The sequence below is a fragment of the Pelophylax lessonae genome (genome assembly GCF_965119305.1).
Source record: "Pelophylax lessonae genome assembly, chromosome: 5".
In the NCBI taxonomy this organism is placed as follows: domain Eukaryota; kingdom Metazoa; phylum Chordata; class Amphibia; order Anura; family Ranidae; genus Pelophylax; species Pelophylax lessonae.
In genome coordinates, this window is record NC_138772.1 from 251,174,444 (window position 1) to 251,194,184 (window position 19,741).

Consider the following 19,741-nt stretch of genomic DNA (forward strand, 5'->3'; position numbering starts at 1 on the left):
ACCTGTTAGCTAGGACCTTAGCCAGCAACTTCAGATCGGTGGGTAGCAGAGAAATTGGTCTATAAGATTCAGGGCGAGTCGGATCCTTCCCTGGCTTCAAGATGACCACCACCACCGCGTCGTACATAGATCGCGGGAGCTCCCCCACCTCGAAAGCAGCCAGGAGAGCAGTAAGTAGCTCAGGAAGTAGGACTCCTCCAAAGGCCTTATACAGCTCAATGGGGATGCCATCTGTACCCGGCGCCTTGGAGTTGGGGAACGAAGCCATAGCGTCCTGGAGTTCCTCCAATTTAATGGGGGAATCCAGCACAGCCTGGTCCCCCTCGGAAACCTGCGGCAAGTGAAGCCCCTGCAAAAATAGTCTGAGGTCTTCCGGGTCATAGGAGACCTTAGAGGAGTACAGATCCTCATAAAAAGCCCCGAATCCCCGTAAAATATCAGCTGTGTCAGATACCACCCAACCCAAAGGAAGAGCCAGGCGATGTATGATAGACGGGGGGTTTTGGGCCCTGGAAATGAGTGCGAGCATGTGACCCGTTTTCTCCCCCTCCTCAAAGTGTGCCTGAGAAGCGAAGAAACGTTTATGGTCCGCCTGCTGATGCTGAACAGATCAGAAGAAACGCTGCGCGTCCAACCATCTGGCCTCCGAGTCGGGCGTGGGGGAGTGTAGGAAATCACGTTCAGCGCGGAGCACAGCAACACCAGCATCCCGCGCCCAACGTCTGCTCCTAGACTTGATGGCCGACACCTCCTTAATACACAATCCACGTAAAAAAGCTTTCATAGCATCCCACACTATACCCGGAGCTGCAGAGTGCCTGTTGTCTGTGAAAAAATTCGTTAATTGCTCAGTGAAGGAGGCTAGGTCCGGAAATAGCTGGAGCCAGAAAGGGTTCAACTTCCAGTGCATCGGCAGCTTAGGGCCAGGAAATTTAAGGCATACACGTAGCGGGGAGTGATCAGAGAGACCCCTAGCCAGGTATTCAACCTCAGGTGCAAGGGACTGTAGCAAATCAGAGCCAAAGGCTAAGTCAATGCGGGACAATGTAGAATGAGACAGGGAGTGGCAGGAAAACCCGGCTTCGAGGGGGTGTTTACAGCGCCAAAGATCCACAAGACCCAACTCACCCATGAATCTGGCAAAGGGAGTGGGTGTTCTGGATCCTCCTGGGCAGAATTTTTTATGTAAATCCAGTGACGGGTCAAGGATATTATTAAAGTCTCCCAACACTAGAACCGGGACCTGGGGGTGCTTACCAATGAACCGAGACAGGCACTCAAGGACCTCAAAAGAAAATGGAGGGGGAACATACACATTCGCAATAATACATTTAAAGATATCCCACATCCCAACCAGAAAGATAAATCTACCCTGTGAGTCTATCAGGGAGTCCAGGGATTCAAACTTAGCAGTAGCGGAGACTAAAATAGATACCCCCCGAGAGTATTGACTGTGGAATGAATGGAATTGAACCGGGAACCTCCTCGAGCGGAGGCACCCGACCGAGTCCGTAGTGAGGTGAGTTTCCTGCAGACATACCAACGTGGGCCCATGGAGCGACAGTAATGATATCACTGCTGTGCGTTTACGAGAGTCCCCAAGTCCCCGCACATTCCAGGAGAGCAGCGAACCTTCAGTGGCAGCCATGTGGATTAGTCAACCGTGCAGGGGGGCAGGGCAAGCTGCCAAAAGGTATGTATACCAGGACCCCGAGGGGGGGCCTGTGCAGTAACAGTAGCAAAAGCAATAGTGTGACAGGGAGAACAGCATCCCACTCAGGAGACGCTGCACCAGTAGAGAGGGCATCATGGAGGAATTCACCAAAAAAAAGAACAGAGAGAAAAACAAAAAGAAACCACACAGAACAAAAAACAGTCAATGGCAGGCAGCAAACAAGGCCACGGCCATCCAAGCCCCGCAGGGAACAGTTTGCTGGCCCCGGAGGGGCATGGGGGTAAATAAAGAGAGCCCGAACTCGGACAAACTTAGAGACCCGTAATTGCGTATCCACAGGTCCCAAAACGTGTGAGAACAACAGAGCCATAGTGCGGCAAACAAATCATAGCAGCAGGCTCCTAGCAGGGGAGTGATGGACCCGATCAAACACTAGAGACCCATACTTGCTTGAAGAGCAGATCATTCCGCAGCCGCTCCCAGGTGCCGCTTCTGTCGATCCAACCAGTGAGCCGCTGAAGCAGGGGTCTCGAAGAAATGGACAGTTCCATTGGCAACTACACGAAGCTTAGCCGGGTACATCATAGAGTATACCAAGGGGATGGCACGCAGGCGTTTCTTAATGTCATTAAACCTAGCCCTCTATTTCTGGAGGGCTGCTGAAAAATCAGGATAGATAGAAACCCTGGCGCCCTGTATTTCCATACGAGGCTGCTGCCTGGCAAGCTTCAGTATAATATCCCGATCCTTGTAATGTAGTAGCTTCAAGAGGAACGGTCGGTCAGGGCCCCCTGGTGGCGGGGCCCGGAAAGGCACCCTATGCGCCCGCTCCACAGAGAAAAATGGGGAGAGGTTGTCTTTCCCAAAAGTAGTGAGTAGCCATTGTTCAATTAATTCAACGGGCGCCTTCCCCTCAGCCTTCTCAGGGATGCCCACCAGCCGCAGATTACTGCGGCGCAGCCAGTTCTCCATGTCCTCCAACCGATTGATCGCCTCAGAGACCCCGGAGGAGTTCATGCGGACATCTTGTATTAAGGGGGGTAAATCGTCCTCCACAGCACTCACCCGGCCCTCCAAAGCTGTGGTCCGCTCCCTCATCTTCTGCATGTCATGTCTGATATGTAGCAGACCCTCCTTCATGCTCCTAACTTCAGTGGATAGCTCAGAAAGAGAGGCACCGTAGGAGTGCACCGCTGTTAAGACGTCCTGAATGGTAGGGACAGTCTGGGGGGCATCCCCCGACAGACCCGGGCATGTAGTGATCCCGGGCGGAGCACTCACCACTGCCTCCTGCAAGGACTCAGCCGGGCCCTCATGGCGAGGGGACACCGCAGCCGCGGGAGAGGAAGCAGGCATCCGAGGAACAGCCGAGGAGACCGGAGGTGAGGACAGCGGCTTGTGTTTTGCAGGGTCTCGAATGAACTTCCCCAGCTTGGAGATTGCGGTGGGTTCCTTGTCGCGGCTCGTGCGCTGAGGGAGCGGGGTGCCGCCATTTTGGGCCTGCTTGGCAGCAGAGGCGCCGTCTTCCTTTCTCCTCGTCATGGCGGAGCGGGAGGGATGAACGCCCGGAACGGACACCGGAGCGATGCAGACACGGGCCCGAAGCAGCCTAGTAATTTTTGCGGGTGTGCGGGTCCACTTAGCAGGATATTAACAATCAGGATGTCAGAGCCGAGGCAATGCACGTCTTCTCACATGTACGGTTCAGCCACCTACCAGTGCCTTCTTAACAAGGTTCCATAGTGGATCTTCATGCTGATCCCTTCTCAAGTCTTCCTTTGTCAGCTGAGGCAATTCTTGACTGTGCACTTGAGTCAGATCACAATAACACCAAGGCACTCCAACAGGGGTAACTCCCACAGCTTCAGCTCTCATGGCTCCCTTATGATGATGCTCTACTCCCTGACACACTGTGTAAACTCCCTCAGGAGTCAAATGAACCCAGTTCCTTGCACCATCATCTTAGACATACGGTCTTTGAGATAGAGCATCTGCATCCTATCCCTGGCCGATACTTCAGGATGAATTGAAACTTGGACATTGCAGCCAACCACCGATGCCCAGTGGCATGTAATTATAGCAGTAGAGAGGTAGAGACCATATACGTAGTCTCGCAGCTTGTCCACTACTGCCCACTTGAGGTCCAGAAACTCTAACTTGTGCACAGGATAATTCCTCTCAGAGAGAGTAAGACTCAGACTCACATTGGCTATCAGATGAAGCTTCCCTCCGTTTCTTGATATAGACCTCCTCCTAGCCCATCTAGACGTCCACATGCAACTCATAAGGCTTAGATGGGTCAGCATAGGCCAAAACTGGAGCTTCAGTGAGGCTCTCCTTCAGATGTCTAAAAGCCTTCTAACACTTCAAAGTCCATTGATCCTGAACAGACTCACGCAGTCTCCTGGGCCCCAACTGCCTGGGCTCCCCTGAATTTGACTTCTGCGAACCTTCGTTCACTTCCCTCTGTAACAACTCATTTAGAGGCTTCCCAATTTGTGCAATTTTTTTTTTTTTTACAAATCTTCTAGAAATGACCTCAACTCTGTAACAGTCCTTGGTTGAGGCCAAGAGGTAACAGCTTCCAGCTTTTGCAGATTGGTGGTCACTCTGTTGGCTGAGACTACATGCCCAACATAGGTGATTGACGTCTGGTAGAACTGACATTTCTCCAACGACAGCTTCAGCCCCTCTACGTGAAGTCTATGAAAGTCTTGCTCAATGCTCCTCCAACATCTTGCCAAAAACAATGATATCATCCAGATATACAAGCACCTCTATCAAATTCATCTCTCCCATCGTGTTCTCCATCAACCTCTGAAAGGTGGCTGGGGCTCCTGCCAATCCCTGTGGCATGTGTTCAAACTCAAAGAAACTCAAAGAATCCCAACGGGCTGATGAATGCGGTCTTCTCTCGGTCATCAGGATACATAGTTACATAGATGCATCGGTATCTAGTAGTATCCACTCGTCAGATCCAACACACTAAACCACTTTTCTCCAGACAGACACTGCAAGGCCTCCTCTATGCGGCGTGTGGTGTATTGATCAGGAATAGTTCATTGGTTCAGCGTTCTATAATCAATGCACATCGGATTGGTTCCATTTTCTTGCACACCACCACAATGGGGGATTTGTAAGGGCTCCTGCATTCTCTAATGACCCCACACTTCTACAGCTCAGCCAGCTGCTTCTGAAGATCTTCAGGGTCACTCAGAGGGATCCACCGAGCTCTCTCTGAAAGGCTTGTCTTCGCTCAGTTGAATTTGATGTGCACTTTTAGCACAACCTACATGAAAGTCATAGAGAACATTTCTTCCCACCTGGCTAGCTGAGCTTGAACCCTCTCTCCCCATCTAGGAGACAAATTGAGACGCTGCACGTGGGGTTCTCTTCCGGGGTCCCCTTTTACCAGATCGTTCGCTGTAACAGGAGTAGCCGCACTCACTTTCCCTATCACTATGCAAGGCTTCAGACTGACAGGTGGACTGGTAATGTTTCTAACACTGACAGGGATTCTCCCCTAATTCTTCAACAACATCCTTGTGGGCACAATTTCTGGGACCAACTCTATCCCAGTTTCTTCCTCCAGTGGGTCAGCTTCCAGCACCACAAATGGATCCAGCTGATCCCAAGACAGCTTAATTGTGGCCTTCAGATATGCTCTCTCTCTTGGTTGCAATGTTCTCTCTCCTGTGCCCAGCCACAACAATCTTCCCACTCCCTCGGTGGATGCTCTTTGTTCCGGCGCCTGCCTTAGCTGGGGGTGAATCTTCTCCACAGGGGAACCCTTCACGGCTCACGAAGTGAGCAGTCTTCTCACAAGGTCCGTGTTTGTTCTTATCAACAAGTAATTCTGTCCTGCCCCAGGAGGCCAAGGGCAGGCAACTGCCAAGGTGTCAAACATTTCTGGCTTCCTGGCCAATGAATGATCAAATGTTATCTTGATAGGGATATAGAGAAGCTAGGTTTGGCATGGACAACACAGGCAAATACTTTCTCTCTCTCTCCTTCCTCCACTGGCAACCAACTCTCTCATCCCCTGGCTCTTTTCCTCCAATAAGGCTTCTTCCTCCCGTACTTCTTTCATCAGTTCAGGGTAGGTTGGGACTGTCCATGCTTGCTTTAACAATAACTTCAGGAACAATGTGATGTTTGGACAGGCTGCTTGTAAGACTCGGTCTAAACAAGCTTGGCCAGCATTCTTTTGGTCAATGCCCTTCTTAAGAATAATCTGGCGTAGCGTTTCTCCCCTCTTTGTTGGTGAGTGTGATTGTGATTGAACTTGTACAATAGATCAGGGGTATTCTCCACTCTTCCAAATACAGAATACAGAGCTTCTATGTGATTCATGGCAACACGGTCTTTTTTCCCATCTGCAGATTATGATTCACTTCAGCTGCTGGGCCTCTGAGGCCCTCGCTCAGCCACTGCTGCTTCACAGCTTCTGGAACTCTCCATTCTTCTGCTGCCTGAAAGGCCTGACTCATCCATGTCTCAAACTCCTCCTCTTCAGCTGGAGTTGGCAATTGCCCTGAAAAGAATCAGAGCTTCTTATATCCTTGGTTTGCATTGCTGGAGCCATTTTTCACCAAACTCTCAACTAGCTGGCTCATGTCTGTATAGAACGAGGTGGGGGGTAGCCCCACAGAAGTCTGTACCAACTGGTCCTGTTTTCCCTGGACTGGCTTGTGGTGGCAGTGGCCCCCCTGTGACTTCTTCCCCCACTTGAAGCGGGACCACCTGAACAATTATCCCTTCCGCTAAGGGCACCTCTTTTTCCTGGAAACAGGCAGGTATGTCTTCTTGCCACTCCTTAAACACCCAAACATAGTCCAGAGTAAACTCTTCCTTCACCAGAATGTTGGCCTACTGCTCTCACCCACTGTCGGATCTCTTTCTCAGTTCACTCACTTCCTAAGATCTCTAAAACAGTGCTTCACTCCATTCAAGCTCCTTGAGCTCTTCCCCAGGTGACTGCAGCAGCTAGGTCCATCTTTCTCCCACAATGGCTTGTGACTGGGCTGACTAGGGCCTGCTGCTGAGAATATCCCGAATGAGTCCCCCAAATGTAGCACTGTCCCCTTGGAGGTTTCTTGAAATTGCATGTTCCTCTGTACAGTCTTGACCCTGTAAACTTTCCAACCGTCCTGACACTCTAGGTTCAGACATGTTGTGTACACCTTTAAATAACACACAGACACAATGTAAATTACTTTAGCTCTCTCAAATTTACTTGATCAAGAGAATAGACCCAAAAGGTATTGGTCAGCTGAGTCCTGGATAAACTGCCAAGACTAGGTTGAAATAGTTCTCAAATCATTATAAAACTATTAGAAATAACAGTCAAATTATATCATTGTACACAAAAACAGACTCCAAATGAATAGATTCCTCAAAGAGAAAAATAGCTATTGAATGCTGTGGATATCACTACTACTAATGGGGAACCCTAGGCAGGCCTTTAATACCCTTGATCCTAATGAGAGCTTAGGTAATATAGGTATTAGTGATGTGTCCCCTTCAAGAGCAACAGGGCAGCAATGTTCAGAATGCAAGGCCTTGCAATGACCTTCCCCCGGCAGTTGGAGCTCAAAGTGTAAGGATTCTTAAGTGTGGCACAGTAATGAACAGTCAAGACAAGCAAATAGTTCTGACTAATAGCAAGACTTTCAGGAATCCTGGTATAGGGTGTCTGTATAAAGTGTTCAAAGTGATATAATAGTGGCTGGGGGCTGGATGTTGGGCAGGTGCTCAGATAGCTGTAGTCTGCTCTCTGCTACACATACATGAATACGTGCATAAATGCATACTTGCATAAACGCATAATTGCATAAATTAATATTTGCATAAATGCATACTAGCATGAACTGCATAGTGGGATGAACTGCACACTTGTATACCTTCAAAAACTGCATATCTGTGTGCGTGCATACCTGTGTAATAGCTGTAGACCAACATGGCTTTGGATTGCATAGTCAGGTTTTGGCAATATAATTGCTACATTATGTACCTGTTATATGATTCAAATGGCCCCAGAAGAGAGAGGCAGCCGGGGGAGGCAGGTGCACCACCCTCAGGTCCAGTGGCCTCGGTTGGTAATTTTGTGGTGTTCACATCTCCTAGTAGACCAGTGGTGTCAGATGTATCTGAGACACTGTGTTTGGCATTGCAGTGATTCCTGATGCGTTAGGAGAATCATTCAGAGAATTTAGCGGCAGCATTGACAGCTGCAATGTATTGCAGTCACATCACTCTGAATGTGCCTAATCTTGGCCCTAAGCAGGATCGGGCCTGGTTAATACTTGGATGGGAGACTGCCTGCGAATATCAGGTGCTGTAAGCTTTTCCCCTCCAGAGTGAGAGAGGCATCTAAGGCTGCTTTTGAGAGTATCTCGGGCAAGAGGATGTTAGGGCAGTCTTTGAGATGGTTTGCTCCATCTTTAGGTTGACTCTGGCAGAAACTTGATAGGTTAAGTATGATTTTTTGGGACCTTCTGGATCTGCAGCAGAGTTATCAGCCTTTTTCTGTGCATTTGATCTTGGAACAGAAGTTATAGGCTCATTATAGTAAAACACTCGACAGGTAGCAACCCAAAACCAAACAGGGACGTGAGGTCTATCTTAGATCTCAAGGCACTAGAGAAAATTCTAAAGATCCTTCTGTTTCAGATGGGATCGGTCCAATTAGTGATGTTCTTCCTGCAAGAAGTAGATTTCAGGTGTCCATAGTCATCAATGATGCATATCTTCATGTACAAGTTTTTCCAGGCTCATCAGAGGTTTCTGCCATTTTCAGTAGAAAATTTTCGTTTTGTGGCACTGCCCTTCAGACTGGCAACATCCCCCTGAGGGTTCACAACTCTCCTAGCCACGGTGCTTGACTTGTTGTCAATCTCAGCATACCTCAACGATCTTTGCTCAGGGAGCAGTTGGTTCCCGGTTTAAAGAAGATTGTAAGAAGTAAAAGCTATTCTTCAATATGTCTCTGCATGAGGAAATGGTATCTACGTTGATGTGGTTCCCTACGTGCAGTTCCACTCCAGGTCTTTTGTAGAGAAACATTCTCTCTGTCTGGAACATGAAGGTCCAAGCATTGGATTGCAGGAGGGCTCTGTCCCCTGGGTATTGCAAGTTCGAATTGGTGGTTAAAATGATTGTAAAGTCAAAGATTTAAATCCGCATGATCCCTTTTAATTTTGGGCTCTTATATTGGCAGTGTGTAAATAAAGTGTCTAGTTACCTTTTCCATGTAGCCTGATTATAGCAGTCACGTGATTTCTTCTACTCCCTCTCTCCAGCTGCAAGACTGATATGGGAGGGGCCGCTCGTGTTCTGGGGAGAGGACTGCATAAACTTTGACCTTGTGTTTGAGTGGCAGTGTGCCAATCTAGGAGGAGATTCTGCAGTCAAGATCCAGCCTGCATAGAAGTTAAAGCAGTTAATACCATAAATGCTGAGCAGCATTTGGGGCATTGGGGATGCAGAATTTCATAGACAGGAGGGAGGGAGCAGAGAAACTGTCGGAAATCATTACAGAGTGGAACTCTGCTGACACTTTGTGCTTATCTCTACTAATGGGGGAGGGGGCAAAAAGGTAATGTACCATTTTGGGGTGGATGCGAAGTGATTTAAGACATAAAAAATGCATTACTGAAAGTCACCACACAGACATCGCATGTGATGCCATTCCTGTGCAAATTACATGTGGTGTCATCAATGCACAAGTGTGAACCCACGGTGCTTATATTGGCATGATCTATTTCAATGATTGATTTACATGATCGATTTATATGATTGATGTATATAATTGAGTTATATGATTGATGTACATGATCGCTTTACATGATTGATTTATATGAACCTTTTACATGAACTTGTGTATGAAAAAAAATAAAGTGTGTAACCATACCTGCATGCAGTCATTTTGTATATAAAAATGTAGGAGAAGCTATATTTCTAAATATAGAGTATTCGAGAATTTAACATAATTTTAAAAATCCTTTGCTTGTTAAAACAGACAACACTGCCCTGGTAGCTGCTCTCTCCCCTGATATTACATTGAGACAATGCTGCTTTTACTACATGGCAGGGGAGGAGCAGCTTCAGGTAAACATGGTCATTGAAGGCTGTAGGAGAAGTGAGCGCCGATGAGGAGTGGAGAGGGGAAGGGCAGGAGTGGAGGAGTTTGTGTTCTGAAAGCTAGCTACAGGGAGCTACGGAACTGACAGGGAGCGGGCGGGGGAGGAGGGGGGAGATGGAGAGACGCATAGAGGAGAACTGCAGTAACAGAGGCACGTATTCTGACTATGCTTTCATAGTTTAGCAGCCATGATAAACGTGGTCAGCTTTTAGGGGGAAGTCAGGACCAGGCAGGATCAACCAGATAATGTGGGAGATAGAAAGGGGCATTTGCTACAGCTTGTACCTTAAAGTGATAGGAGTATATTTTTTTTTTTGGGGGGGGGGGGGGGTAAGGAAGGGGGTGTGTCTCCTGAAATGCATCAGTTTCTAACCGTGGACGGGGATATCCCCATCACTGGACATTTTCATTCTTGATGCGTGTTATCATCCCATGTTTGTGAGTATATTTTTGGCGGTTTTAATAAATTTGGTGTTGAAGGTAATGCACTAGGCGCTTGCGCCCTCCTTTTTATTTTTTATGGGGGACAGACTGACCTGGGCAGGATTTTACTGGAGCACAGACTGAATCTATCTTCCAGTACAATTCCCCTAAGGTCAGTCTGTCTCCCAGCACAATCACCGCCATTCCCAGGTCAGTCTGTACCTCAGCACAATCATCTCCCCCAGGTGAGTTTGTCCCCAATATAATCCCCAACTCAGGTCATTCTGTCCCCCAGTACAATCCCATCCCCCGAGGTCAGTTTATCCCCCTGTACAATCCACCTAGGTCAATCTGTCTTTGGGGATTGTCCTGGGAACAGACAGACCTGGGCAGGATTGTACTGCGGGACAATCAGTCACCCCCCCCCCCCCCAGGTCTGTCTGTCCTCCAATACAATTTCCACCAGGTTAGTCTGCCCCCCAGTACAGTCCCTCTGGGGGACAGACTGATCTTGGGGGGGCATTGTACTGGGGGACAGACTGAGCTGGGGGGATTTATACTGGGGGACAGACTGAATCTGTCTCCCAATATAATTTGTCTCAGGTCAATCTCCCAGCACAATCACTCTTCTTCCCTGGTTAGGATGTCCCACAGAACAGTCAGTCTGTCCCCTAGCACAATCACACCCCATAGGTCAGTCTGTCCCCTAGCACACTCAACCTCCAGGTCAGTATTTCACCCAGTGAAGTCAGTTTGTCCCCGAGCACAATTCCCTTACCTCCCTAACAAACGTCAGACAGAGCTCACTTGGCATGGGAGATTTACTGGATGACATCAGCACATCCCCCCCAACCACATTTTTTTTTCCCTACTGATTTTTTCTCACTAGTTTTGCATTTGGCTGGGGTCAGTGTCACTACTGGTAGCATGAGGCGATACCTGGACCCTATAGAGGTTGCACAGGCCGTCCAACTCCTCCAGGATGTACATCAATACGTGCCATTGCCAGAAGGTTTGCTGTGCCCCCCAGCACAGTCTCAAGAGCATGGAGGAGATTCCAGGAGATAGGCAATTACTCTAGGAGATCTGGACAGGGTCATATAAGGTCCTTAACCCATCAGCAGAACCGGTATCTGCTCCTTTGTGCAAGGAGGAACAGGATGAGCACTGACAGAGCCTACAAAATGACCTCCAGCAGGCTACCGTTGTGAATGTCTCTGGCCAAACAATCAGAAACAGACTTCATGAAGGTGGCCTGAGGGCCCGACATCCTCTAGTGGACCCTGTGCTCACTGCCCATTGCCATGGAGCTTGATTGGCATTTGCCATTGAACACCAGAATTGGCAGGTCCGCCACTGGCGCCCTGTGTTTTTCACAGATGAGAGCAGGTTCACCCGGAGCACATTTGACAGACAGAAAAGGGTCTGGAGAAGCCGTGGACAGTTCACCCTAACTGGTTTGGTGGTGGTGGGTCAGTGATGGTCTGGGGAGTCATATCCATGGGGAGACACACAGACCTCTACAGGCTAGGCAATGGAACCCTGGCTGCCATTAGGTATCAGGATGAAATCCTTGGACCCATTGTTAGACCCTACGCTGCTGTAATGGACCTCAACAAATATATTAGAGGTCTCACAGTTAAGAGGTACTATGCCCTCTAACAGAGTCCAGACTTAAGACCTGCAACCATGGATGATAAAGCTCCTAATTGTTTTGAAACTTCTAGGGACGATAACGCATTAACCATCCTTGAAAGTCTCTTTGAGGAAGGAGGGTGTGAGGACCTTCCAATGGATCCTCAATTAATTGGAATGGATAGGACTATGGTATACACCCAATTTAAACCAAAATCCTCCTTTTTTCCCCATTGGGCCAAGGGCAACTTCATCCCAACATTCTATGAAGTAGTGCTAGATGAGCTAAAACAAGTATGCCTGAAGAAGAATTTGAGGGCCCCAAAGTAAAAATACCAGGAAATAGGCTCTGAAGTTGATAATATGACAGACACCATCAGAAAACTAAAGAACAACGAGGAGATAATTATAAGACAGGCAGACAAAGGAGGAGGCTTGGTTATACAGGATCGATCTGCCTATTTGGCTGAGGCCTATAGACTATTAGGAGATTGGGATACATATGAGAGGTTGCAAAAGGACCCCATACTTGAATATTCAACATCACTCAAATCATTGCTGGATGGAACTTTGGGTGATAAAGTAATCACCAAAAATGAATATCATTTTCAATTGAAACAGCACCCAAAGACCCCACACTTTTATCATATTCCAAAGGTCCATAAAGATGAAAAAAAAAAACCCCAGGCAGGCCAATAATAGCTGGCATTGACAGTCTAACTAGCAACCTAGGCTGCTACATAGACTACTTCCTACAAGATTTAGTTGTAGTATTACCCTCATACGTGAGGGATTCAAGTCATATGCTTGACATTTTGACGTCAGTGGAGTGGTCTCCACGGTTTAAGTGGCTCTCCTTGGACATGTCCTCCTTGTACACGTCCATTGAGCATGCATTTGGCCTGAAAGTGGTTGAACACTATCTCAGCCTTAGTAACGTGCATCCTTTACAAGCTGCCTTTCTGGTCAATACTATAAAATACATTTTAAATCACAACTACTTCACGTATGTAGGAAACTATTTCAGGCAAATTAAGGGAACTGCGATGGGGCTAGGTTTGCTCCCAGTTACGCTAACCTCTTTATGGGGTACTGGGAGGACCTATTTATCTGGAATAACAATCCGTTCAGGATGAACCTAGCAATGTATGCCAGATTTATAGACGACATACTCATCATCTGGGATGGTACAGCGGAGGATCTAGAGGGATTTATTCAGCATTGTGCGAATAACCCCTTTGGGATTTAGTTTACCCATGTTGTTGATGAAACTTGTCTGGTCTTTTCAGACCTCAAACTACAAGCGGATCCTGATGGAAGTATAGTTTCTAGAACCCACTTCAAACCTAGTGGGGGTAATTCTTATCTCCATGCTACAAGTAACCATCATCCTAGATGGATTAAGAAATATCCCCTTTGGTAAGTTTTTCAGGTTTTTCTCTTTTTTTGGTCAGTTTTTCAGTTTTTCTCTTTTTTCTCAAAAAGAGATTTGTAGAGAAGGGTTATAAAATAGACCTTATAGAAGAGGCCTATGTGAAATACTGGTCGCTGTATGAAAATGACACCTCTTTGGAACACTCCCCATCGGCCAGTGGGCCTCAGTGCATCAGAAATTACAACAAGAATTCCTCTAGGACTACTAGAGTCGAGTAGGTCAGGTTCAGCACTGTGTATAACAATAGGGCATTTGACATCCAGCATGTGCTACAGTGCAACTGGAAGACCCTAAAGCAAGATCCTGTTCTGGGGAGTTCCTTACCACCAAGACCTGAAATAGTTTTTAGGAAACCCATGGATTTAAGGAGTCAAATTGCACCTAGCAAAATTCATAAACTCAGAGTCACCAGAGGGATACCAGCATCTAATCCTTGGTTTTCTGTTTTTGACCAAAGGGGTAATTATAGATGTGGGGTCAAAAACTGCGGGGTCTGCCCCTTCATGTGGCATCGGAAAAAATAAGTAGCAGGTTCCGACGGTCGGAGTCATAAGATCAACAGTTTATTAACTGTCGTACCAGCTATTTGATCTATGCTCTAATTTGCCCGTGTGGTTTACTATACGTTGGACGCACTATATGCCCCCTGAGAGTGAGATTCAGGGAATATTAACCAAAAAATCAAGGAAGGACCGAGAGAATGCAATAACTATACCCCGACATTTTGGTCAGCTCCATGATAAGGATCCAACTGGGCTGAAGGATGACGGGGTGATGTTTCAGAAACTATGTAAGAGGGAATCCTATTGGATATTCACTGTAGGGTCCCTAGCACCTGGGGCTATCAATGAAGATCTAGAGATTCACGGGGTTGTGTAGGGTCGCTATTTACTGTGGTCACATCCAGACATCCATATAGGTGGGAGATATATGTATAATTTTATATATATCTTCAAGATTATGGTTATGGAAGTCAGTTTATTCCCAAGTCTAGAGTCATTTTATCTGGTTTTTTCCCCCCTCTCTGTTTTTATTGTAATTTATCTAGATGTATATCGTAGTGAGCGCACATCTCGATACGTATGTGTGTGTGTGTGCACTCATTTGTGTACACACATTTTTGTTACAGCTCAATTCAGTTTGCAAGCAGACCCAAGGTCTGAAGTTTTAAAATGTCTATGGCTAGTTGCATAATATGTAACTAGCACATTCAGTATTGTAGGATGAGCCTTTTCCTTCCTGGATGATTTCACCAGGGTATTTTTGGTCGATGGTTATATTATATTATATTTTATATATATATATATAGGATTTTTAATAATATTTTTCACGTACTTGTAGGGAGTTTTTAGGTATCCATGGAATGACACCTATAAGATTTTAGATTTGTATGTTTGTGCATGTATGGTTGGGTATATGTGCATATATATATACACATGTGTGTTTTTTTAATATTTAATATATTATTGTTTGTTGAAACACATGCACCAGTTTATATTTCCCACCATTGCTTTGAGGGCACCTTTGTTGGATTATATTGAGGGGGTGCTGCTATTCCCTTATGCATGTGCACATATACGGTTGGGTGTATATGCATAAATACACACATTTGTGTCTCTTTATATTTGAAGTGCATATACTTGTCCACATTTCCCACTGTCATTTTGGAGGCATCCTTGCTGAATTGAATTGACAAGGGGGCGCTCCCCCTGATTCTATTCCACTTGGTTGGCCGGGATGTGGGGGCACGGGGGCGGTGATTGTTGCTGTGCAGATGGCCGGGATGTGGGGGTGCAAGAGCAGTGGATTGTGATGTGCGGATGGCGAGCGCTGGACCTATGGATGGGCTGGGTCTGCATAGAGAGGACTGTCCCTGTGTTTACATCCGCTGCTATGGACGTGCAGGAGGAAATGACGTCAGCGGAAGTGACGTCAATAGGCTGGAACGCATGACGTGGAGACCCGGAAGTTGGCCAGCGGCGTGCGTTTCAACCGAGACAGCGACCAGATATGCGGCAGAGGACTGCAGATTCTGGTCAACTCCTCCCCTCCTGCACCCCCTCGCCACCTACTTTCAATGCTGTAGATGATTGTATGCTCGCCACAGGGATCTCAGGCATCGTAGAGATAAGCACACCATGCATTTTATGGCATCACCCCTATGTGGGATATTCAGTGCAGGGATGAGTCTGCTACAATCATCAGTCACTATTGACACTGGCTGGGGGAGTGTAGTACATGGATAGATCTCAGCAAATGGCCAACACATTCACCTGGGATCCCCATCTGGCCAGCTATGACACTATCCTAGGTACATGTGGGGTATGTACATGTTGTGTATTATACAAATGGTCCTCCATCATCAGCAAAGGTTCTGAGTGCTTTTATATTTATTTTTATTCTTATTGCTATTTTACTTACTATGTAAATATATATATAGATGTCTAATATTTTTAGCTGTATTTTTAGTTGCATCTTTATCTGCCCTTTTATACATGCACTACTGGCTTGGTTGTGCAAATATGGTACGGTTATTGCATGGGTACCATGAATCCACCCTGCTAGGGGTTAAATGGCAGTGCCACAAGTGGGAGGGGTGTAGTATCACTGCCACACCCCTAGAGGGAGGGGTTCCTAAGACCATAGGGAGGAGGCTTTAGCAATGTACTGCTATTTAAACTGGTGAGTAGGTCATGACACAGTGGCTTTGAGGAAGAGGCTAAGCCTAGAAAGGCTTCAGACGTCATCTCAACCCGGACAATTACATGGACTATTCCTGACACTCAAGCTATTGAGTCTGATATGATCATTTTTAACTTCTTTTTGTGAGTAGCCATTTTTATGTTATAGTAAAAAGTAAATCTATGCGCTGCCAAAAGAAAAAAGGAATAGATCACCCGGAGGAGAGAAAGGATCTAAAATGGAGCACCAGAGACCTACAGCCAATAATGTAGTGTCACCACATACAGTAAAGCAATTATTAAACGTAAAGAAATCAGCGCAGTTTACCTGCGCTGATTTCTTTACGTTTAGTAAAAACATTTTTATGTTATATTAATAAAGCCACATTATTGAGGATAATGCGATAGGTCGGTGCGCCCTTCTTTGTTTTTTTGTTTGCTGTTGTAATGGGTCCTGGGTTCCTCCTGGTGTACAACAATGCCCGGCCTCATGTAGTGAGAGTATGCAGCCAGTTTCTGGAGGATGAAGGAATTGATACCATTGAAGGGCCCCCTCGCTCCTGAATCTGACCTATATCCAATAGAACACCTCTGGGACATTATGTTTCTGTCCATCCAACACCGCCAGGTTGCACCTCAGTCTGTTCAGGAGCTCAGTGATGCCCTGGTCCAGATATGGAAGGAAATACCCCAGGACACCATCTGTCGTCTCATTAGGAACATGCCCCAATGTTGTCAGGCATGCATACAAGCACATGGGGGCCATACAAACTACTGAGTACCATTTTGAGTCGCTGCAATGAAATTTCAGCAAACTGGACTAGCCTGCTGCATCATTTTTTCACTTTGATTTTCGGGGGGGGGGGGGGAATTCAGCCCTCTGTAGGTTGATAATTTTCATTTCCATCAAACGATGTGGCATTCTTTCATTCCAAACACATTACCCAGTCCATATCAGTATAGATATCCAACATGAGATTTTTTGCCTATTCGGATCTCATGTGTTTTCAAAGTGTTCCTTTAATTTTTTTGAGCAGTATACATTGCACCCATGGGTTATACTCCTCTGCCCTTGAATAATATTGTGTATAGGTTAGGTTTGTAAGTCATGCATAAAATGGTGGGTTGCAGGGTCTTTGAAGGCTATCATTTTATTGGAAATTTGCATTGGATTGGGATCCTTGTCAGGTATGTGATCCTCTTTCATTTTGTCAAGCTGTGGTGAACTTGGGACAAGGGTATATATGTATGTGTAATTGCCCCTCAGGCAATGTCCTATCAAATGGAGTTTGGGCAACCGATACAGTGTCCTGGTTTCATGTTTATTTTCTGTTTTTCTGTATTTTCTTTATTTATATTTATTGTCACTTATTGGACATGCTTAAAATGTGTAATAATGAGGCTGCTATAACCATTAAATCCCACTTGGACATTGTAGAATTGATTAGGGAAAGAGTTGTTCAAAAAGGAAGGTAAGTAGTGGCACAGTAACTTTAGTTTATATACACACATATACATGTTTCCATATCTTCTTAGAATAAAACAAAAAGCTATGTTTAGGATGTTTTCGTATCGTATAACTTAAGGTCCCTAAGTTAGGCACCCTGTTGCTAAGCAAACATTACCTGTATTTATATATGCATAACAGACTGATAAAAATGTACATTTTTTGTGTTTTTTTTTGTTGTTACTATAAGTTACAACAATTTCCTGCATTTTTTTTCTAGTGTAATGATATAAATTATGTATGAGTATACTGAATGAATGTTAGCATTATAATTTTTCCTTTTCTTCTAGGTGTTGTTGTTCAAACATGGATTTTAAATCGGTATAGAATGGTACAACTGGAAATAATAGATCAAGTTGTAATGTCATATGGTGGCTTGAGGGGTGCTGTTGCCTTTGCTTTAGTTGCTTTATTAGATGGAGAACGGGTGAAAGAAAAAAACTTGTTTGTCAGCACAACAATAATTGTTGTTTATTTTACTGTAATATTTCAGGTAAGTTGTATTCAAAAATTGGCTTTCAATGTACTCACTTTGTGTGGAAAAGAAATGTTCACGTTTTTTGGGAATGATCTTCCAATGTGATTATTTGCTTCTGTTATCAATGGCCCTTTACATATTCTAGCCCCAATTTTTCTGGTTACATTAGAAATTAGTATACAGTGCTGTAATTTTATAATGTAGAACTAGCAAACATATATGATGTGGGTCTGCCATGGTCACTGGTAACACCAACAGCGCATTTAAGCTGATTGCCCAAGTGTGAGATCTGAGTCAATGAACAGTCCGGCATCTTTGGTTTGTTTTGTTTATTTTTTATGGGGATGGGAGAAGGGAATGAGTGGGATACTCCTCTTGCTCAACTAGATACAAATTGGGACACTTGAGAAAAATGCCTTTCAAGGCTGACTTGACGCCGGCTGGATGTTGACCAACGCTTGCTGGTGCTTGAAATCACCGACTTGCTGTACTGTATTGAAAACTGACTTCTGACACTCTGGTTAGCTCAAAAGTCCTTGACTGTACTGAAGATTTACTTCTGACACTGCTCCCTCCAGTCCTTCCTGACTGAGGTAGCTTCTTGTAATGCTGCTGCAACTCTTAACACTGTACACACTGCACTGTACACTCTGCACTTCAGGGCCCAACCACTGGCACCCCCTTTGCTCTTCGGGGTCAACACTGGCACCCCCTTTACTTTGCTCCTGCACCGGCTAGCTAGCTCCTGGATCCCTCTGACCTTCTCCGGAGTGGTCCCTTCTCACTAGGCAGACCCCCAGGGGCAGTTTACAGTACTCACGACTGGGAATGCTTTCCTGAAACTCGTCCCCTCTCAGCTCCGCTGGTCCTCGGCACACCGGATCCTCTCTGCAGCTCAGCTCAGCCCTGTACCCCCTCTGGCAAGCTGCCTGGGATACCCGATTCTTCCTGTCAGCAGCAGAGACAGCCATACCCTCCCTCCTGGGACTCTGCTTCCCGCCAAAGACAATCTTTCATGTGCTCCCCACAGACTTATACCCTCTCCCAGAATGCTCTGAGGCAGAATCTTCCCTTCCAGGATGGATACAAGCTCTGGTGTGCTAGTGGTCAGGTTTCCTCCACTGCCCAATGAGAGCTCTCAATGGGACACAGTGGGGAGACTCCCCAACTCAACAAGCACACCTGAAAACACATGCCAGCCTAGCTGAAAATCATGGCCCTGCTGATAAGCAGACAAGACCTACTACACTTTACCTAGCACCTACCTTGTAGGGTACTACACAAATGTGAAAAGTGTTCTCTGACTGCATGTTGTAAGGGCTATGCACACAGTCTGTGTTACACAATCCATCTGTGTACTGTGACTGAGTATGCCCCATATTTCTGTTGTGAATAAGTGTTCATATAAAAGCTGCAGCTGGAGATTCACTTCAGAAGGCATTTGAATACCCTATTTAGTTTTTCTGTTCACTTGAACTGCGAACACCCAAGGTTACGTGAACCCTGGTAGGGTGCGAACATGAACTTTTTCCCTAATGGCTTCACCCTAAAATTAATATTTGAATAAATAATTAAATTATGCTCCTCCACAAACTTTATATTTTTCTTTGCCGGGATCCACTGGGTGACTTTTGCATTTCTCCCATTATTGTGAGCCATCCACTTGAGTCTGAGCTACCACCCTAACAAATATTATTTTAGGCTTTCAAGATCCCACTTCATGGTCAAGCATTCCACCTCCACAATGGCCTATTTACATTCCCC

General features: G+C 46.0%; 1 protein-coding gene across 1 annotated transcript in view; it reads left to right on the top strand.

Moving 5' to 3' along the window:
* SLC9A3 (solute carrier family 9 member A3) overlaps nt 1-19,741 on the top strand; it is a 342,657-nt gene that overhangs the window by 200,847 nt on the left and 122,069 nt on the right. The window contains exon 7 of the mRNA XM_082257740.1: nt 17,790-17,992. Coding sequence (XP_082113866.1) covers nt 17,790-17,992 — 203 coding nt within the window. The remainder of the gene's footprint in view (nt 1-17,789; nt 17,993-19,741) is intronic.